This window comes from Rhineura floridana, chromosome 21 (genome assembly GCF_030035675.1).
Source record: "Rhineura floridana isolate rRhiFlo1 chromosome 21, rRhiFlo1.hap2, whole genome shotgun sequence".
NCBI lineage: Eukaryota > Metazoa > Chordata > Lepidosauria > Squamata > Rhineuridae > Rhineura > Rhineura floridana.
Window position 1 is genome coordinate 480,888 of NC_084500.1, and position 19,912 is coordinate 500,799.

The following is a 19,912-nucleotide window of genomic DNA, read 5'->3' on the forward strand; positions in this document are numbered from 1 at the left end:
GTCCACAGCACAGTTTTGTTACTTATTCTGAACATTTATACCCTGCTTTCTTGTGCACAATGGAGTTGCTTGAAGCAGCTTACAGATAGCTGGTTGGGCTGAGTCACAGTGGAAAGCTCACTAAGTGGATCTTTTATTCTAACTCAGCCTTGAATTTCTTATGAGAGGCCCATCTGACAAACGTGGTCCAGATCTGGAAGAGCTCCTGGCAGGCTGCAGGGATTCTGTTCTGCAGAGCCGGAGGGCACTGCTGCTGTAAGCCCCTACGTGCCCCTCAGCCTTTTGTGTGGGTCTCGCCTGAGTGTCTCACCTAAGTAAATGAAAAGTGCTCTTTTTGTAGGGCATTGTTTAGGAGCAAGGCCCTCATTTCCCCTTGTCCCTTTAGCTAGAAAGACAACCAGAGTCCTTTGGCAGATGTTCTGCTTTGCATGCAAAAGGTCCCAGGTTCAGTCCCTGGTGGCATCTTCAGGCAGAACAGGGAGAGCCGGTGCCAGCTAGTGCAAGTACTGTACTGAGCTAGGTGGACCAATGGCTCTGGCTCAGAATTAAGGCAGCATTCCTCAAGTGGCTTGCAAAGATCGTGAACAGGACAGCCCCCGTCCTCGGCCTTGCCATCTAACTCCCCTTAAGGGTGATGGTAGCTGGAGTCCAGCCGCACCTCGCGGGCATCATGTTGGCTACTCCTGCCTGAGGGAGGATGGGCAGGACAGATGTTGACTCCTCTGGCTTCAGCCTCCAGGCCCTGCCCCCTTTGGGGTTTTATTACCGCTGGTTCTTATGGGCTGTTTGCAGCGGCCTTCGCCAGCCTGGTGCCCTCCAACTCCAACTCCCGTCAGCCCCAGCCAGCAGGGCCGCATATGATGGCTCTGGGGCTGACGGGAGTTGTAGTCCTCAAGCATCTGGAGGACACCGGGTTGGCGAGAGGTTTTATTATTTGTCCTGAATGCCGTGAGGCAGCCTGCCCTCCAGCTGTCGCTAGCCAGGACGGCCCGTGGCCAAGTGGTGGGCGGTGGTGGTTCGGAGTCCAGCCACATCTGTCTCCCGCCTCGACGGCCGGCCTGCTTCGGGGCCACTCCGCTGGGAGAGAGTGGAGACCCCGCCCCAAATCGCCCCACCCGCTTCCTTGTCCGAGGGGCTCGTGGAAGCGCGCGCGGCTGAACAGAGCCTCCCCGCGCAGGGGCAGTCTACCCGCAGTCGCCCAGGCCCCGCGTGTGTCTTCAGGTATGCGTTTCATGAGCCTTCACGGGGGTGCTTGTGTCTGTCACCACCGGGGAAACTTTTCGTTAGGCTCCGCGGCGCCAGGGGCCATTTTGAATTCCCCGCCGCAAGCCGGAGGGAGATTCGCGCCCCGCCCCCTCGCGCCCCTCGCGCCCCGCCCCCTCGCGCCCGCCCCGCCCCTGCGCCTTCCCGCCTTTCTATCTCCCTCTCCGCTCCTCCTCCCGCTCAGCCGAGGAGGCGTCGCTCCGCCTCTCCCAGCCACGCCCCCTCCCCGGCCCCATTCCGTCCCCGTGAGGACGCGCCTGCGGCCACGCCCCCCTCTCCTCGGGCGCGCGTGCGCGTGCTTGCGTGCGTGCGCGGTGCATGCCGGGCAAAGGGACGGGGAGCGCGAGTGGCGGCGTCGGCCGTGGCGGCTCCGGCGTCGGGGCCTCGATGTCTCGGGGCGGCGCGGGGCCCGGGTCGGGGCCGGGCTGGGGCTGGTGGCCTCCCTCACGCCGGCGGAGGGAGCGGGCGAGACGGAGAGGCGAGGCGGGGCCAAGCTGGGCGGAAGGCGGTCGGGCCTGGGCCTTCCCCGCGGCGGCGGCGGCGGCGTCGCTGTCGCTGCTGGTGCTGCTGCTGGGCCTGTCCGGGGCGGCGCTGTCGCTGGTCGTGGCGGCGGCGGCGGCCGGAGGGGCCTGGGCGGCTTCTTCCTCCTCGGCGGGAGGCGGCGGCGGGAAGGACTCGAAGGGGGCCCCGTGGCTGCTCCTCCGGGAGCCCTCCCGGCCCCTCCGCGCCTCCCCTGCCGTGGCCAACGGGGGCCCCGCCGCCGCCATGAGCTGCTGCTCCGCCTCGCCCGGCCTGGCCCTGCCAGAAAGGAGGCGGCTGCAGCAGCAGCAGCAGCATCGAGGGATCTGCGGGTAAGGAGGAGACGCACTCACGCACGCGCACACTCGTGTACATTTCAGGCCTTTGCACTCTGCACGTGCTCAGGGCGGCGGAGGCCCCTTCTTCCTTCCCTGCCCTTCTTCCTTCCCTCAGTTAGCTTAGTAGTAAAAGCGAGAGTCGCCGGGTTTCAGTCCTGCTGCGGGTGTTAGGCGCTCCCCCCCTCGAAATAGAGTGAGAAGACACTCTGCACATGCTCCCTTCATGCAGAGGGAAAGGGAAGGCGCAGACCAGACAGCTGGGTTGTATGCCAGCTGAGTAAATCGAAGCAGCCTAAGCTCAGGGGGCCTCTTGACTTCAGTGGCCCTGGTCAGTGGGACCATCCGGCGTTGGACGCAACTTGCTGTAGATTATCCCTCTCCTCTTCCCCCCTCCCCCGTTGCCAAAAGTACCAAAGAGCCTCGAAGCTGCCTAGGTGACTCCTTGCTGCCTTCATCCCGCGAACAGCCAGTCACCTGTCCTCTCCCTCCCCACCTAAAATACCTGGCTGGTGAGTCAGGGAAGATGCCCAACTTCCATCTAGGCTGCTTTTGTTTTCTCCCCCCCCCAACATCTCTCACATATGGGGCAGGGTGTGCTCCCCACACATACATGGGATGCTGGCTTATACTGAGTCGACTCTGGTCCACCTAGCCGAGTTTTGCCCGCTACACTGACTGGCAGCTGCTCCCTGGAGTTTCAGGCAGGGAGTCTCTTGTGGCCCTACCTGGAGATGCCATTGGGAGAATTGATCCTGGGACCTTCTGCACGCGCAGCAGGCACTCTGCCATTGGGCCTTTCCGCCAGTCCAATTGCCTGCTTGGGTGGGTGTGCTTGTGTGTGTCCCAAGATGGAGTGGTTTTGCTTTTTGGGGTGAGGCAGCTTCTAGGGTGAGAGGATGGCAGTGATGACTCCAGCGTGACTTTGGGGCGAGGGTGTGGTTTTGTGTCTGCTTGCACGAGAGGAGGGGATGGAACCGGGCCACTGGGACCTGCCTGAGGCCGGATCAGGGCTCCGCGTAGCCTGGCAAAGGAAGCCTGTGGGCCACAGCCTCTTCTCCTCTCTGCTGTCCACCGCAGCAGTCCCTCCCCTCCCCTCCTGGTCACCCTGACTCTTCTGCATCATTTCCCTTGTTGCAGTTAGTCATAATTAGTCTCCATTAGCAGAGTGAGCTCTACTGCCCTTCAGCCCCTCTGCCTTCCTCTCTGCCTCCTCCCTTTGCCTGGCTCTCATTGCATCTTGTTTAGGGTTGGCTCAGGGTGCTCGGTTACACTTCCAAGCCCCCCCCATCACCAGAGCCCTTGTCAGGTTCCTCTCTGGAGTTCCCACAAGGAGAGGTTCAGCCCAAGCCCCCCTTTCCCTCCCGGCTCACTTCATGGGGCGTTTCATCACCCTGCTGTGATGGTGCTAATCCAGGCCGGCTGCTTTAGCTGAAGGAGGGGTTGATAAAGTCCTGATGAGGCCTAGACTAGCCAGGCTGTTTCCTGAATGTCCCATTTGGGATACGCAACTGACTCGGAGAGAAAGAGAGAGATTCGGTTTTACTTTATATTGGAAAGGTTTGCTATCTTGGCGATTCAGGTTTCAGCCACAACAGTGGGGTCTAAATAAAAGGCCTGGCTCAAAACGGGGGAGGGTAGCAGACTCACTCGGGAGCTTTCATGTTCTGCACTCTTGAGGCCGAAATTCTCCTTCCCGTTTCCATAGCTGCTGTCAAGGTCAGGCAGGGAGGCAAGATGTCTTGGCGGGAGCCCTTGTGATGTGTGGGGCTCTTGCTGGCAGTGCCTTTCCTGTGAGGAAGGGCCATGGCTCCGGGGCCGGGCACCTGCCTTGTGCACCAAAGCTCCCCAGTACAATCTCCAGGTATAAGGCAGCGTCCTGTGTTCTTAAAGGCTGAAGTATTGGGGAGAGGAGGGGGCTTGTTTAGGAAAAAACACGACTAAAACTGGAACCGGATAGACATTTTACAAAAGTACACGGGGGCACAGGAGATGACTAGAGATAAAGAGGATGTAATGTATAAGACCAGAGCCCCAGGCCTCCGATCGCGTTGATGGGTGGCAGAGAGTGCATCTTCCAAAAAGGCAGGGTTAATCTGTGCAACGCCCTTGCTATGAGCTGTGGTAACAGCCACTGGTTCGGATGGCTTTAATAAAGGGGGGGAAGGGAGAGATGTGTTACTGGCTGAGTGGAGCCTCCCATCTTCCAGGTGGCCTGCCTCTGGATACTCTTGAGGCTGAGACGCAGCAGGCAGGCAGAAAGGGGGTTCTTGCCTCTGTCCCCTGCTTGGGGGGCCTCCTGGAGGCGCCTGGATGGCTGCTGTGGGAAACATCAGGATGCCAGACAAGGTGGACTTTGGACAGCCTTCTTGTGGCTGCGTCGTGGCCTGCTTGCTTCCCTGACCATGCAGAGGGCCTCTGTGGAGACCGGCCTTCCCAAAGGAGAGGCCCGGATTCTCATGGATCTCATTTCAGGCCCTTGTATAACGTGGAAGTAGCTTGTATCAAACTTTCCGCATTGTGCTTATTCCAGAGATGGCAGGGGCCAGGCCGTGTCAGTGGTGCAGACAGGCTTTTTCTCCTTCAGTCCTAAGCATGGCAGAAAATTGCCTTACGAGGAACATTCCTGAAGCCTGAGGAGGCCTTGATGCTTGGTACGCCTGGCTTGCATCAAGGAAGTGAGGATCACTATCCAGTGTATCCCTCTCCTGTCTGAGAAGCTGCTGTGGTGGGACTTTTCCTTAGGATGGGGATGGGGAGGAGCCCTTTTAGGCACCCTCTTAGTTTGAAGCCGCATCATCCAACTCTTCTGTGATAGGGGCACTTCTCTCCTCCTGTGAACCCATCAGAGGGGTGTAAGGCAACTTGGCGTTTGATAGGTGGGGCACCATTGATTTGATGCCCTTGAGCTTCACAAGAATAGTTGCACTAGTTAAGTTAGGTGAGCTTGACGGCTGAGGGGAGATTTTAACCATTAAATGGAAGGCAGTCTGAGTGAAGAAAGGCAGGATGCGTATCTTCCAGGTGAATAGCCCAGGGTTTCCACACCTGAATGCGGCCACTTTGAGTGCCAAGTCTTCTGCTGGGGCAGGGGAGGGGCCCATGGCATGAACTGGTGGGTTGTGGGTCTTGCTGTTTGTGGCTGAGACGTCACAACTCTGGGGGGGCATCGGTTTTTGAAGGGGTGTGGTGTCTTCCAGGCTCTGCTTGTTCGGGCAGACTTTTTCACAAAGTAGATAAAGGCTATATAAGAAGCCCCCCATAACAGCTAGGAAGGGAGCTAGCCTGTTCGGTGTGGGCGGACTCCCTTTCCTTCTTGGAGGGAAGGCCTGCTGCGTGCCCATCGCGTCTCCCTCCGCTCCATTTGCCTGACTGCGTTCTCTCTCACTCCAGGGACCACGCCGCTCCATTGGCTCATCTAATGCTGCCCCCTCGCCGGCGCTACCCTATTCAACAGGCCCAGTACACCTCGCTGGGGACCCTGCCCTCGATTTGCTGGGACGGCTATCGGCGGAAGACCAGGCTGTCGGCTCACAGCTCCAGCCTGCCCCAGAGCCCCGTGACGGTGAAGATTGCTCCGCCGGACAGCAGAATCTACCGCTCCCCACTGTGAGTCTTTCTCGAATCCCTCCCAGACCAGATGCTTTCAGGCAAATCCTTCAGAGGTTTAATTTAGCTGTGTGTTTTTTTTTAAAAATTATCAAAAGGTTCTAGGGTGGTATACAGAAGGGTGAATAAAACTAACTCTTGCAGTGTTTAAAATTTAGTTTAAAAGCAACAAATATTAAGCATAACAAAATACAGCAAGGCAGTACAACAGCCCCAAGGGTGGCATTCATTCACCTGGCACTGAAAAGCTTGTAACGTTTTCAAGTGTACAGGCTCGCTGCAGAGAATGAGTTTCTGTGGGAGACCCCTCTGGGTGTGCAGTGACACACCGGATAGTGTCCTCTGTCAAGCAGCAAAAGGGACAGCCCATCTCACTTGCTGGCCATTTCCCCATGGAGGCCCATTGCCTCCTCAGGCGCAGTCCTGATGGTCTGGTTGGTGCGAGGGACTGAGCACCTGGTGCTGTTCGTCTCCTCCACAGCGGATGGCCCCAGAATGACTTCGTAACCAGCCTCAGCCTGTTGCCACAGAAGTGCTTTGTGAGGTCACAGGCGAGCCCTGAAGCTGTCATGGACAGGCTACTTGTCTCCACCTCAGGCACCAGCACGATCTTATTGGACTGAGGTGGGTGGGCACAGCTCTGCTCCCGGGGAGCGCTCCCACTCTTTATGACGGCGGCGGCTTCCTCTCCACAGGTTGAAGCAGCTGGCTTCTCCCGCAGCTTTCTCTCCATCACCCAACAGTGCCCTGGACCCATGCGCAAAAGAGACGGTCTTGAGTGCTCTCAAGGAGAGCCGGAAAAGGGCCGTGGAGGCGGAGGAGGAAGAGGAGGGCCGGAACTTCCTAGGCAGCCGGGACAGCAAGAGGAGGTAACAGCCAGTGGCCTGTCTGGGTGCCAGGAACATCTGCAAGCGGGCTGGGGGAGCGGGCAGGGTGCTGGGACTGAGGCTGTCAGCCTTCGGAAACGTTGGTGCTCATTCACTGATAAGAGGCAGAGCCGGCCAAAATCCTACGCGGCCCCTATCGAGGTAGAGGTGGGTTCTCAGTGACATAGTGAGCCTCAGGGTCTGTGCCCCAGGGTGGCAACTGTGAGTTCCCAGGGGGTTGGCAGCAAGCCCTTCTTCACTCCCACATGTTGTTGAAGGGGAGTCCCTCAGTACCCCCAAGTTTTCTCAAGTGAGTCAGCTGCACTCGTTAGGATTGTTTTTCATCCTGCGGGGCTTACACCTGCTTTCTAGGGGAGGGGTGTTAGATCAAAAAAACAATTCAGGAGGAAAGGTTTACACCCCATCTGCTGCTCCACTCAGGCTGGTGGTGGTCTGCCTCCCTCCCTCCACCGCCTGCACTTCATTTCATTTGCACATTTACAAGGGCTGAACTGGAACGCTTGTTGGGGTGTTGTTGATGTCTTTTAACTTTGGGTCAAAATTTGTGCGTGGGTCAATTTCAGAGGGCCTCAATTGAGAGTGGGTTGTGAATTTTTTCATCAGATGAGGGAGCTTAATTCAGTGGCAAGTGCCAGCAATTTCTCTTTCTGAGATTTAAATTCTAGGTAAAGTTTGGCAGTCCATTTCCATTGTCAGAGTTCTGCATTTGCTGCAGCTACTCTCAGTAGCTCCCTGCCGCCCGCTCCACCCCACCTAGAATGCCCCCGGGATGACGCTTTGTCATGGCATAGGCCCAGTGCATACACAGGCCGAAGCCAAACCATGGCTAGGCACGGACGCCTGAGCGTGCAGATCCACCGGGCGGAAATTGTGGATGCTTTGCCCTCCTGCCGCGTGGTTTGGCTTAGTGTTGCTTGAGGTTTGTCTTCCCCAAACCACGTTGTGGGTTGAGGAGAGATGTGGCTGGGCTTTTCATTCTGTGTGCCCACGGACTTGCGGCTTCATGTCTGGCCATGGTTTGGCTTAGCGTTGCATCTGAAATGGACCATACTCGTTGCTCCTGATGGCTTCCAAGAGAGAGAAGGAATGGCAGCTGTCAAGATGGAGTTCGATTTTAATTAGCGTAAAAGTCCAAAAACAAGAACTGCCTCCACTTGCCACCACAGTAAGGCTTCTCCTTCAAAGCCTGTTGAATAATTTCTGCAACCCCTTCAAAAAACGATGAAATTTACACACACGAAATGCGCCACCTGTTGGTTGAGTGAAGAATTTAACAGGGGAGGGGGCTTCAGGGCTTGTCTTCATCCGCTGCCCCACGCCAGCCTGAGACTGGAATTGGCCCTCTCAGTGGAGTGAGCTAGATCAGCGGCTCTGGTGGTTGCTCTCTCTGTAGGGCGCCTGTGTTCTGGTTTCCACCAAAGGGATCCTTCCCTGCTACCCCTGTTTTCCTCCCCTTCCTTGCAGGCGCCATGATAGCAGTGAGAGTGGGCAGTCTGCGTTTGAGCCCCTGGTGGCCAATGGTGCCCCCCCATCTCTTGTCCCCAGGTGAGTGCTGAGCGCTCTTTTCCTGCCAAAACGCTTCCCCTCCGCCTCAAGGCATTGACAAATTGAGTGCGGGGAGCAGTACTTGGTGCTCCAATCAAATTCATAGGCCTCACACACACCGGCTGCATTAAAATAAGAGAGGAAGCACCCACGATTCCTCCTGCGTCGTGTGTACGTGGGAAGCCGCCTCACACCGAGTCTGGCCCCTGGGCCACATAGCTCAGTGTTGCCCACGGCGCTGACTGGTGGCGGCTCTGCAGGGTCCCAGGTGGGGGCCTCTTCTTGCCCTGCCTGCAGACACCAGAGACTGGACGTGGGATATTCTGCGTGCAGAGCAGCTCCTCTCCAACTTTGGCCCTGGGGAGTTGCTCTGCCCAATGGAGAGGCAGATTGAGGCCGTTAGTCAAATTCCTTGCGAGAAGGCCCAGGTTCAGCAAACATGCCCTGAGGCTCTGTTGGGCAGGAACTGGGCGTGCTTTCTGCAAGATAACAGCACCTTGGGGGAGGGGGAGCCCCGTAACCTGGTCCACGGGGTACCTTCAGTCTTTGCCTCTTTCCATAGGCCTGGCTCCCTGAAGCGGGGTCTCCTCCCGTCCCACTGCCTGGAAGAGGCCTCCTCCAAGAGGTCACGTGCTTCCTCCCTCAGCTCCGTGAACAGCCTGCCTGTGGGTGGGGTCCCCAGCTCCATCCGCAACGCCATTGCCAGCTCCTACAGCTCCACCCGAGGCCTGACACAGGTAGGCGGCTGCGGCTGCCGTGTGGCTTAATTCCCTTGGTGCTCGAGCCAGGACCATTCTGCTGCGAAGGGAAGCCAGCTCCTCGCAGGGATCCTTCTGCACTGGGAAGGACAGACTCCCTGCCACAGCCTGCTCTTATTTAGCTGGTCCAAGAAGGGAGGGCCCCCGCTCACCAGGCTGCATGCGTAGAAGAACCTAAGAAGAGCTGCCGCTGGGTCAGGCCAAGGGGAGTCCATCTAGTCCAGCACCCTGTTCTCCCAGTGGCCAACCAGATGCCCCAATGGGAAGCCGGCAAGCAGGAGCTGAGGGCAAGAGCACTCTCCCCCCTGTGGCTTCCAGCGACTGGCATTCGGAAGCATAGCGCCTCCGACCGTGGAGGCAGAACACAGCCATCATGGCAAGTAGCCATTGTTAGCCTTTTCCACCAAATATTTGCCTAAACCTCTTTTAAAGCCATCCAAGCAGGTAGCCGTCACTGCCGCTTGTGGGAGCAATTTCCACAGCTTTACTCTGTGTGCTGTGTGAAGGAGGACTTTCTTTTGTCCTGAATCTTGTGTGTCGTAACAACAGTGCTACAAAGGGTCTAAATCTCAGCCTCCCCCAGTCTGGTGCCTACCAGAGCTTTTGGATGACAGTTCCCAGCTGCCCGAGCCGTGTGGATGGGTGGGAGTCGTCATCCAAAGGCTCCAGAGGGCACTAGCTCAAGGAAGGCTAGTCCAGCTCTTAGAATTTGTATTATTTTTTAATGTCAGGCCAATGAAGTTTACCTTGGCCAATTTCTGGTGAAGGAAAGCTAATTTCCAAGGACCATTAAGAGCTTCTCCAGCGCCATTTATCTTAATACAACCAGTTAATTTTGCTCTTATGGAGTCTTTTTATATTTTGTATTCCTGTTTGGCAATAGATGGTGTATGGACAGGGTTCTTCAAAATCCAGCGTCACAAATAATAATATATCAACAATCCCTTTGTATAAGTTAATAAGAAAATCAATAGCTTTAAATCCAATTTTATAGTGGTTATTTTTTTAATGGTCTTTCTCATCGACCCTGACACAAATCTTTAGCTTACTGTTGTTTATAGTAACATCATTTCAAAACCATATATACCTGTGAAGTAAGGGCTGTTGTTTCTACTGCTGGAGATGATACTCTTTCAAGTGTGATTCATGGTGCACTGACTGGGACTGATGAGAGTCATAGTCCAGAGAACCTGGAGGAGCCCACGTTGGGGAAGGCTATCCTAGTCCTAGACAAAGGGTTGTCTTCAACTAAGTCTTACTTACGGTAGACCCATTGAAATTAATGAACCTGTGTTAATCATGTGTGTTAACTTGGGTCCAGTGTTAAGTAGGGTTACCATTGAATACCACCCAAAATGAACAAGGAGATTGCTTTTGGACAATTAGAATGTCTCTAAGAGCTTCCATTTATAGAAGTCCTAACTTTACAATAGGAAGCTTTAATTCTTCTTTGAACATGAAAGGCCTCTCAGAGTTACCAAAACTCCTTCCTGTCCTAGGCACATTGCCACTGAGTCAGAGTCCTGACTTCTTGCATAATCGTCTACTGCTTCTTACATTACCTTCTGTCTATCTGTTTGCTACAAAATCTGGATTGGTCTGATGGCCCCGATCCAGCCACCTTTCTGGTTCAGCTAAGCAGGTCAGGGTTTGGTCAGTGCTCGAACAGGGAGACCCCATGAAAGCACCGTTGTACACCGCCTTGAATTCTGTGAGGTGTGAACAGGAATGAACTTACAGAGTACTTTACTTCACCTGTTAGCTAATATGGAAGCAAAGGCCTTTTATCATTCCCTTTTTTAAAGTAAAGCCTGTAAGAAGATGCAAACGTAGGATCCCTTTCTTATTGCTATCTTTTGCCGTGTTCCAGGATTTGTTCTTTACCCTGATAGTTCAGAGATAGGGAGCGTTGTTGGCCCTCCAGATGGGCTAAGACTCTACCTCCCAGCGGGCCGCGGGCCAACTATCAGGGATGATGGGAATTGTAGTCCAGCAATATCTGGAGAGCCCCCACAGGCTTCCCACTTTCCCCATGCTAAAGGGTTTCACTGAAGCGTCAGCCTCTTAGGAAAGCTGTGAGACCATCAGCCCTGAGGGGTCAGAGGCGTGTGACTCCACTGCCGCCGCCTTCTAATGATGCCGCCCTGCCCCGCCGCCTTCTAATGATGCCGTCCTCTTTCCCCCCTTCCTCCAGCTGTGGAAGCAGAGTGGCCGAAGCACCTCTCCCCTGTCCAGTCCAGCATCCTCCCGCTCTCAGACTCCCGAGAGGCCGAACAAGAAAGCAAGATGCCTCAACTCCTCCAGCCTCATGTGAGTGAGCTTTCTCTGGCGGTACGGAGTCCTGTGAGCTCTTGAGCAGGGTGGCTTCGGCGATCACAGCTGGGCTGGCCAGGGGGACGTGCCGTGGGGGCTTTCCAGGGGCTTGGTGCATCCCTCTTTCTTGGGTTCAGATGCCCTCTTGTGGGGGAAGCGTCACTCTTTCCTGGGTGAAAGGGCGGGTCTTGTGCAAGATTAGTTTTGCCTGTCCTTGGGTATAAGCATTCTGTGAAAGGGAGATCAGACTGTTTGTATGGACGTTTTCGGATACCGCACGGTGCATGGCGAGCGGCTTCGAGGTGTTTGTCCCAGCTGGATGTCTCCCTCTCCCAGAGTTTAGAGAGAATTGAGTCCTCTAGGGTTGGGTCTTACTGGCTTTGTCCTCTTGCTGTTGCAGGGAAGGCGAGTCTCGCCAGTGCAACACCTCCACACCTGTCAGGACAGACAAAGAGATGCCAGCAGAGAAGAGTGAGTGGGGGTGATGCCGGTGGGTGGGGATACCTGGGGCACTGATGTGGGCCTGGAGCCAGTTGGGAGGATCTGAAACAAAGAACTTAGCAAATGCAAAACTCTGAGGAGCGTGTGGGCCTTGGCACAGGCTGGTTGGGAAGGCTGGACAGGGTGGCTTAACGGGTGCTGTCCAGGCGTCGTTGGACTAGGGCTTCCGTCATCCTGGCCCAGCCGGCAGCTGGGAGTTGTAGTTCCTCTGCGTCTGGAGGGACACAGACTTTAGAAGAAAACCTCCCATAGATGCACCTGGATAATCATTTCCCACCTGCTCTTCTCCAACAGGCACTAAGCTTTGTGTCAGTGTAGTAATGGCAGAATTGGTACAGATGTCATGGCTGATCTGAGAAGCCCTAGTAAGCCCCCTCTGGCTCCTGTGCGGGAGTGGTGGGGTAATCCCCGGTCACCGCTCTTTCCTGTCCAGTCCATGCCCCCACCCCATTTTAGAAGGTCTGTACTCTTCTCATATTTGCGTTGCGTCCTCTGGGGCTTTTTGAAACCTTTAGAGAGACCATCCTTTGGTTTTATGTTGGTTTCGTTGCTTGCTTTATGTAGGGCTTGTTTTTATGTGCACCTCTTAGAAGTGCAAATGATGAAGCAGGGTATAAATCTTTCAAGTACATAAATGCAAGTCTTGAGAAATGGCTAGTCGGTGCTGCAGAATCCGTTGGCTGGGCAGAGTCTCCTTGTTCCTAACCAGGGCCTCCCAATTCCAGCTGCAGAGACCCCCGTGCGGGACAGGCACAGCTCCCCAGGTTTGCCGTCTTTGTCGGGCAGCCATGGCAAGCACAAGCGGAAGATCCAGCTGCTGGCCACTCGGCGTGGAGAGCACTTCACCTTGGTGGGTTTCTTCTGCTGAGTTGCCCCTTTTCCTCCATTGGGTGCTCTTGAGGACACGGGCCAGCCTTGGGTGAGGAGGTGCTAGGCTGCGGGCGAGGCCTCCACCCTTGACAACCCTTGGGCCGCTGGTGGGCTGAGGGAGGGTGAGGGCCAAGGTCTTCCTGACAGCGGCCGGGGACACCCACGCCATGGTCTTGGACTGAGTCAAGGCGATTGATCTGGGATATGTAGTGAACTTCTTTCCACTTTGTGTATACTGGGGGGGGGCCTGTAGGCCCCCCTGGTGGTGTTGGGCTACAATACGTACCGCACTTCACACCTGGCCGTTGGCCACCCTGGCTGGGGCTAAGGGGGGCTGAGAGTCCAGCCAGAACGGGAAAGCCAGAGGATTTTCCCCACTTCCCACTCCTCCCCAGTCGAACCCAGGGCAGAGGGGGAAGTGTGTGGGGCTCGGCGGCAGAGCACCTGCTTTGCATGCAGAAGGCCCCTTGTCTGCAGGAGGGGCTGAGGACACCTCTGTGTTGAACCCAGGAGAGCCGTGGTCGACCAGTGTAGGCCAAGGATAGCCAGTGGGGTGGCCCTGCCCCGCTCCCAGCGCCGATCGGTGGCATGAGGGAGGACGGGAGTCGTGGCCAACAACATCCGGGGGGGGCACTGTGTTGGGTGCCCCGGTGCAGGCAGTACCGAGCTGGGTGGGCTAAGGGTGTAAAGCAGCTGCCGAGGTGGCTCCTCCGAAGGGTGGGTTGGCCTCGGCTAGGGCGGCGGCCGCCTGCCCGGGTGCCTGCTGGAGGCGGGGCTGGAGCAAGCGCTGAGTCTGTGCTTTCTCCCCTCGTCAGCCCCCCCCACCTCAGGTGGGCTACTCCGTCACGTCGGCAGACCTGGATGCAGAGAAGGCAGCAGCGCTGCAGCGGTTCAACAGAGTCCTGGAGGAGGAGGAGGAGGAGGGGGAGACTGGTAGGGAACCCCCTGACCCCCCTTGCTCAGAGCTGCCTTTTGTGGGGACTGCTGGAAATTCAGGGTGGGGCGCCCCCCAAAAGGGGGGTTGTAGAGTAAAAGCTGGGAAGTGGGGAAGAACACCCTCTCCTGCCGTCCTCTGGCAGTCCCCTCGGCTCAGGCTGGAGGCTCTTCCTGGCTTGGGATGCTGAGCTGCCTCTGGGCCTTGGGCTCCGGGGCCGCTGGGGTGGCCAGGGAGCCCTGAGGGCCGTCTCCTTGTGTGGCATGCTTGTTCTCCCCAACAGATTCCGCACTGAGCCCTGCTGCCCAGGCGACCTCCGCCCCCAACAGCACCCTGCCCTTTGTGGGCGTGTCTGCCAAGCCCTCCCCTCTCTCTTTGGCTGCGGCTGCTGCAGGCACCAACCCCCTCCTGGAGAGCCTGAAGAAGATGCAAGATGGAAAGAGCTCTTCGGTGCACGCTGGTGAGGGATTGGGGTGGGTGGGGGCCCTGCCTTTGAGGAGGGCGGGAAGGAGGCTGAGGGCACAGGGCTTCCCAAAGGCGTCTTGGCCTCCTGTCGCACGAGCCGGAGTAAGAAAGAGCAGGGAGAGTCCAGGAAGGGTGTTGCGTTTGCTGGAGGCCTCTGATGCCCCGGGTGGCTGAAGGCCCCGTTCCCTTTATGTTCCTTAAGGCGTTGACTCTTAAAAGTCTCCAAAAAAAAGAGCCCCTGGGGGAATAGGCCTTCCTTCCAAGCAGCCAGAGCGCTGCCACCTGAGCGCTGCAGGTGGCCACCCGGGCATCCTCCAGATGTGGTTGGACTGCAGCTCCTGCCCACCCAGCCAGCAGGGCCGTGGGATGCTGGGCTGATGGGCGTTGCGGTCCAACCACACCTGGAGATGCCCGGGTGGGGAAGGCTGCCCTGCAGGGCCCATGGGCTGTCTGCAGCTTTGGACCTTAAGGAATGCCCAGTCCTGTTCAGACCGGTGTGCCCCTGAGCCTTGGGTCAAAACCATTCATTCGACAACCTTGGGCCAGAGAGGCTAGTGCAGTGCTGCAATTCCTGCCAACCCTTGTGAGGGCCCAGGCGCCGCGCCCTCCCACTGCTTCTGTGCTGTGTAAGCATTCTCTGTTCTCCCCCCTCCTCTTTTAGGTCCTGCTACTCCTGCAGAGACTCCTCAGCGGCTGGCCCCCTCTCCATCTCTGGATCTGGGCTCCCCTGAGGTGGCCAAGACTCTGCCCCTCAGCGCCGCTGCGTCTCTGGCTCCTCCTCCCTCCTCCAGCACTGCGCAGCCAGCCAGTAGAGCCTGCACCCCGGCAGCTACCGCCTCCTCTTCCGAGCTGAGCTGGACTCCGGCCAGGCCAGCCTCTGCCCCGAAGCCCAGCATCCTCTTGGGGATCCTAACCAGTCCTCTTGCGACGACAGCAGCACCGGCAACGGCCTCTTCTGCCCCGGAGGTGGCGGCAGCGCCTGTCTTCAAGCCCATCTTCGGCAGGCCCCTGGCCCAAAGCGAGGGGGGCTTGGGCTCCTCCAGCAGCAGCAGCAGCCCCTCGGCAGGCGCTGCCCCACCTCCTCCTGGCTCTGTGCCCTCGTTGGCAGCGCCACTTTCTGCACTCCCCAGCAGCCCATTCAAGCCTGTCTTTGGGGCTCCACCCACCACCTTGGCTCCCCCGGCAACGGCAGCCTCCTCTCTCTTCATGTTCAAGCAGACTCTTCAGCCGACGCCAGCCCCCGGTCTGCCCACTAGCAGCGCTGCCCCCGCCACGGTTTCTGGCTTCCCCACTCCCTCAGAGGCCACTGTTGCCAGCACAGGAAGCGCGGCCGCCACCGTCTCCAAAAGCAAGTCCATGTTCAGCTTTGGGCCTGCCGTGGCAGCCTCCACCTCTGTGCCCAGCAGCGCATCCGCCACCACAGCCATGTCCCAGTCCGCCCCACTCTTTGAGATTGCACCCAATTCCAGCACTGCCCCCCCCTTTCAGTTTGGGAAGCTGCCTGCCCCCGCCGGCCCGGCCGTCAGTCCCTTCAGCCAGGCGCCCTCCTGCGCAAGCGAGGCTGCGCCCACCGCTACCACCACCACTGGCTTCAGCATCTTTGGCAGCAGCAGCAGCAATGCCACGCCCGCCCCCTCAGCCACGACGCAGCCTCCACTGACATTTGGGCCCGGCCCCTCTGCCTTCAGCGGGGGCTTTGCCGCTGCTTCCAAGCCGCCGCCTCCTCCCTACCCAGGCGACGGTAGCCAACTGACTTTGGACCCAGCTGTTCCCAACAGTCAGCAGCCGGCCCCGAAGCCGGCGGCAGCAGCAGCAGCAGCAGCAGCAGGGCCAGTGAGCTTTGGGACCCCTTTCAGCTTCTCTGGCTCAGTAGCTCAGCCAGCCTTTGGTAGTGGCATGCAGGCTCCCTTCGGTGGGCCTCTGGGGTCCTTTGGGGCCAAAAGCACTGCCCAGCTGGCATTTGGAGCCACAACGCCGGCCTTCTCCTTCGGGACAGCCACGACCTCTGCCGCATCAGGCTTTGGCTCCAACACTCAGACTACAAGCAGCGGTGGCGGCGGCAGCACGGGCGCCTCCGTCTTTGGGAGCCCAGCCCCACCTCCCTTTGGCTTTGGGGCAGCCAGCCAGCCTCCTGTAGCGGGCAGTGCCTTTGGCCTCAGTGCTGCTGCTGCTGGCGCTGTGGGCACAGGGGCACCCCCCTTCAGCTTCGGCAGTGGACAGAGCGGGGCCGCGGGGGCAGCGATGCCCTTTGGGTCTTCCTTGGCACAAAACCCTCTGGGTGCCCAGAGGCAGAGTTCAGCCTTTGCTTTCAGCATCTCCGGCACTCCCGAGAGCAAGCCAGCCTTCGGAGGTGAGTCCCCACCCCCCCGCATTCACACACAGCCGCATCCCTGTGGCTCCGGCCTCTTCTGGGCAGGTCTTTGGGTTGGGAGGTGGATCTGGTGCAGCCGTGGCCCTGGCTTGTCCTGGCCTCTCCCTCCAAGGCTGGCAGTCTTCAAAGAAAAAAGAAGAGTCGCATCAATAAGCTGCTCTGTAGGTTGGCATGGAGGCCGTTCTGATATCTGGCCCGCTGCTCTGCCCCAAGAGATCCTCCTCTCCAGAGAGCTGGTGGGGCTGTGTGTCTGTCTAGTAAAATCTCTGCCCACGGCAGTGGGGGATGACAGAGAAGCTTTTCTGCCCCATGGTGCCTCTGTTTTCTGCACACACTCCCCTGGATCCGGGGCACGCTACCAGCCTCTGCCTCGCTGCCCTGTACCTCCTTGCCTGTCCTCTTTTCAGTTTCTCCAGCCCTAGTCCAAAGTGCCAAACCCTTTGAAGACGTGGATTCTGGCAGCAGAATAAACCATGCCAAGTCTGTGTGCACGCAGATGCCCACACAAATACGGAGATTTTTCTGCTTTGCGGAATCTGGACTCTTGGTAGCGCCCTTCACGTTCAGCGCTGCTGTGGAGCTTTGCTTCCGACCCAGGAGGCAGTTTTGGGGATTCTGAGGCTGGAGTCCTTTGTTGGCAGCAGACTGAGGGAGGCCATGTGGGCGAGAGAGCGAGGAGATCTCCATTTTTCCCTTGGTTGGGAAATGGGCGTTATCCGTCCTGTCGGCCTTGGGTAAGAGGGAGAGAAGAGCTGACAAAGCGGAGGAGCGAGGGGCTCAACCCCCAGAAAGAGCAAAGTGCCTCCTCCCCCTGACCTCCCATATGCTTGACAAAAGCGCAGGGCCTTGTTGTGTTCACTTGGTGGCCCCTCCAGGGCTCCTCAGAATTAACCCTCTTCTTCCTGTGTTCCATCCAGGAGCTCCACCACCTACATTTGGACAGAGCTCTCCTGCACCAGGAGCGGGCACAGTGGGGGGCACCACCCTTTCCTTCGGAGCACCCATCACCCCTGCCTTTGGAGGAGGAGGACCCACTTTTGGTAAGAGACTGGGAGGGCGAGGAGGGGGTCGGGTGGGGTTTCAGTCACCTGCCTTGCCCCCTAAGAGCTTTGGGGAGGGCTGGGAGGTTCCCTTCTTCAATTCCCACTCCACTTTGTCCTGGGAAGCTGTTCTGCAGCTGCCAGCTGTGCCCTTGGCCCTGCAGCAAGGACTGAACGGGGGCCTGTTGCTTCTGTCTTTGCCCCTCCAGGGCCGCTGACACCCACGTTCTCCATCGGGGCAGGATCTAAGATGGGCTCGCGCCAGCGGCTGCAGGCCCGGAGGCAGCACACCCGCAAGAAGTAGCCTGGCTGGACACGAGCCTTGTGGCTGCCCTGGTAGGGGCCCCAAGAAGCAGCCAGGCCTCCTGCCCAAGGAGGCGTCTCCCGGAGCGCCTCCGTGCCCAGCTTGAGAGTGGCCTGGGAGATGCCTTTTCTGTGGGGGCCACAGGAAGCTACGTGGGATCACGAGCGATTTTTACCCCTCAAATGGGACAGGAGGAAGCAAGCCCCGTTTACTTGAACAGTCCGTGGCCGAATCTGGATAAAGTTTTGTACATATCTGCTGCCTTCCCTCTCCCATGTGGGCAGCCTCCTGTGGACCCCCCAATCCGTTTCGGCTGTAATGGGGGGGGGGAAGGAGGGCCTGGGCTGGCAGCACCAACGTGCAGGTCCCCAGTTGGAACTGGCCCTTGGGGCACAGGGAGGGGCCCACGCAAGGGCCGGGGGTCCTTTTGCACACACCTTTGTGCAGACCACCTCCCCCCCACCCCCCAGTTGGCACAGCCCCCCGCCTGCAGAGGCTTTGTGGTTCCAGCCGCGGTAGTGGCGGCAGTGGCCCTTGGCTGCAACACGACGCACTGTCCCGCTCGGCTGCAGGCGTGGCTGGGGATCCGGGGTGGGAGCCTGGAGGGAGCCTTTGGCAAGGGAGGCGCTGCCACGTGCTGCACTGCAGCCCCCTTTCTCTTGCCCCTCCTCGTCTGTGTATTTGCTCATAGTATGTATTCTTTCTTCATTCCTTTTTTTTTCACCCTTAATTGCTCTGTGAATCGAGTTTGGAGGAAGAATTTAATTGTATGTGTGGCGGCATGTTGATAATGCCGGACTTGCTGTAAACATTTTTTTTTGGAGGGGGGTGGCTGTCTGTCTGTCTCCAACGGAGACGCACCCTTCCGAACTGGGTGTGGGTGGCAGTCGCCTCCCTGCGTGGCCGCGTGGTGCTGAGCCATCAGCATTCTCACTGGGAGGCTGGCAGCGCTGGGGGTGTTGGGGGGAGCGAGAGGTGACGGAGACCCCCTCCCCTCCCGGGCCTTCCCTTGGGAGGCTGTACCTTCCACCTCATCCCCTGGGGCTTGCAAGGGGGCTGTGTCCTCATCAAGCCCCTTCCTTAGAGACAGGGGTGGGGGAAGCGCCCCTCCATCCCTCCTGAATTGCAAGCCCAGCTGCTGCCGGCTGCTCTTTTCCATACAGTGGAGACAACGGCGTGAGTGTGTGCGTGAGCCTGCCTAATTCTAAATTTAAAAAAATATTTAAACATTTTTTAACAAAGTGAAACTTTATTTTTATATTTAAGCTAAATTGCCTTTGAATTCCTTCAAGCTTGGTTCATAGAAATGTGTGAAAGTGCAACGTGCTGTTCCTTAGGAGATTAGCTGGGGTGGCCCAGAGGGGGAGCTGGCGGCAGTGGTCACGGGTGGGGGGGAGAGACTCTTGCCGCCTGCTGCCTCCCTCTGGGCCCTGGTTCCATGTTTTTCGTTTCCCAACGTGGATGTGGCTCCGTCTGTTCTGTAATACTTGAGAGCTATTGCACGCTTGGGTGGTGTTGTCTGGGTTGCTTGTGGAGGGAGGGGAGGCATCCAAGTGCTGCCATTCAACTACTGGGCATGCTTAGGGGGGCTCCAAATGACTGGGGGCCCTCTTGGAGGCCCCCACAGTTCACTGCCTTGCAGAGCAGTGATGTTGGTCTCCCTTGGGCGAGCTATAGGAACGGTGCTGCTTTCAAGGATCCTCTGATTCTGCAAGGGGTGTGTGCCTCCCTGCCTCCCACCCTCTAAGGAGCCTCTCCTCCCTGTGTCCAGCAGGTACGGAGTTTCTTTGAGGGGGGGCAGCTTGTTCCTTCCCCCAGGCACTGCCCCTTCCCGTGGTTGCTTGCAGAAGAGTGTTGGCAGAGGTCTAGCGTTACCGCCGTGTGTGAGTGAGGTGAAGTGTGCAAGGATGGCAAGAGTGGCTGACTTTTTTTTAATGTCGCAATGAAGACTTGGATCATTCCTGTTGAGGGTTTTAGCGTGAATGTGCAATTTCGTTTCCTTGCTTATGTTGATTTAAAATAAAACAAAACTGCTTGAGCCAGAGTGTCTTGTTTTAGTGCCAGGCACCCTCTGTTCCTAGGCTATGTTGCCTGTAAACTTTTGTACAAAGGGAGAGGTGGGGGCGGTTCCTGGTGCTCACCAGTCAGGCCAGGACTGACAACCCCCCCCCCGCAAGTTGGGGGGGCAGCATCACGTA

At 57.7% G+C, this 19,912-nt stretch overlaps 1 protein-coding gene across 2 annotated transcripts; it reads left to right on the forward strand.

Moving 5' to 3' along the window:
* The first annotated feature begins 980 nt into the window (after positions 1 to 980).
* On the forward strand, positions 981 to 19,752 carry LOC133374126 (nuclear envelope pore membrane protein POM 121-like). Of its 2 annotated transcripts, none has more exons than XM_061604609.1 (13): positions 981 to 1,221; positions 5,511 to 5,726; positions 6,422 to 6,595; positions 8,078 to 8,158; positions 8,721 to 8,895; positions 11,111 to 11,226; positions 11,630 to 11,700; positions 12,456 to 12,580; positions 13,416 to 13,533; positions 13,818 to 13,994; positions 14,661 to 16,349; positions 17,288 to 17,410; positions 17,620 to 19,752. In XM_061604609.1, exons 2-13 carry the CDS (start codon positions 5,539 to 5,541, stop codon positions 17,712 to 17,714), a joined length of 3,132 nt encoding a protein of 1,043 aa, XP_061460593.1. In that variant the 5' UTR covers positions 981 to 1,221; positions 5,511 to 5,538; the 3' UTR covers positions 17,715 to 19,752. The 2 variants fall into 2 exon arrangements, with proteins under 2 accessions (XP_061460593.1, XP_061460592.1); XM_061604608.1 differs by lacking the exon at positions 981 to 1,221 and adding an exon at positions 1,501 to 2,114.
* Positions 19,753 to 19,912: the final 160 nt, after the last annotated feature.

What these genes read in the sequence shown, in the direction of transcription:
- LOC133374126 (XM_061604608.1), top strand. Translation starts at nt 1,582, where the DNA reads ATGCCGGGCAAAGGGACGGGGAGCGCGAGTGGCGGCGTCGGCCGTGGC. An exon ending in AGAATCTACCGCTCCCCACT is followed by an intron (nt 5,727 to 6,421) that starts GTGAGTCTTTCT and finishes TCCTCTCCACAG; the next exon opens with GTTGAAGCAGCTGGCTTCTC. An exon ending in CCACCCGAGGCCTGACACAG is followed by an intron (nt 8,896 to 11,110) that starts GTAGGCGGCTGC and finishes CCCTTCCTCCAG; the next exon opens with CTGTGGAAGCAGAGTGGCCG.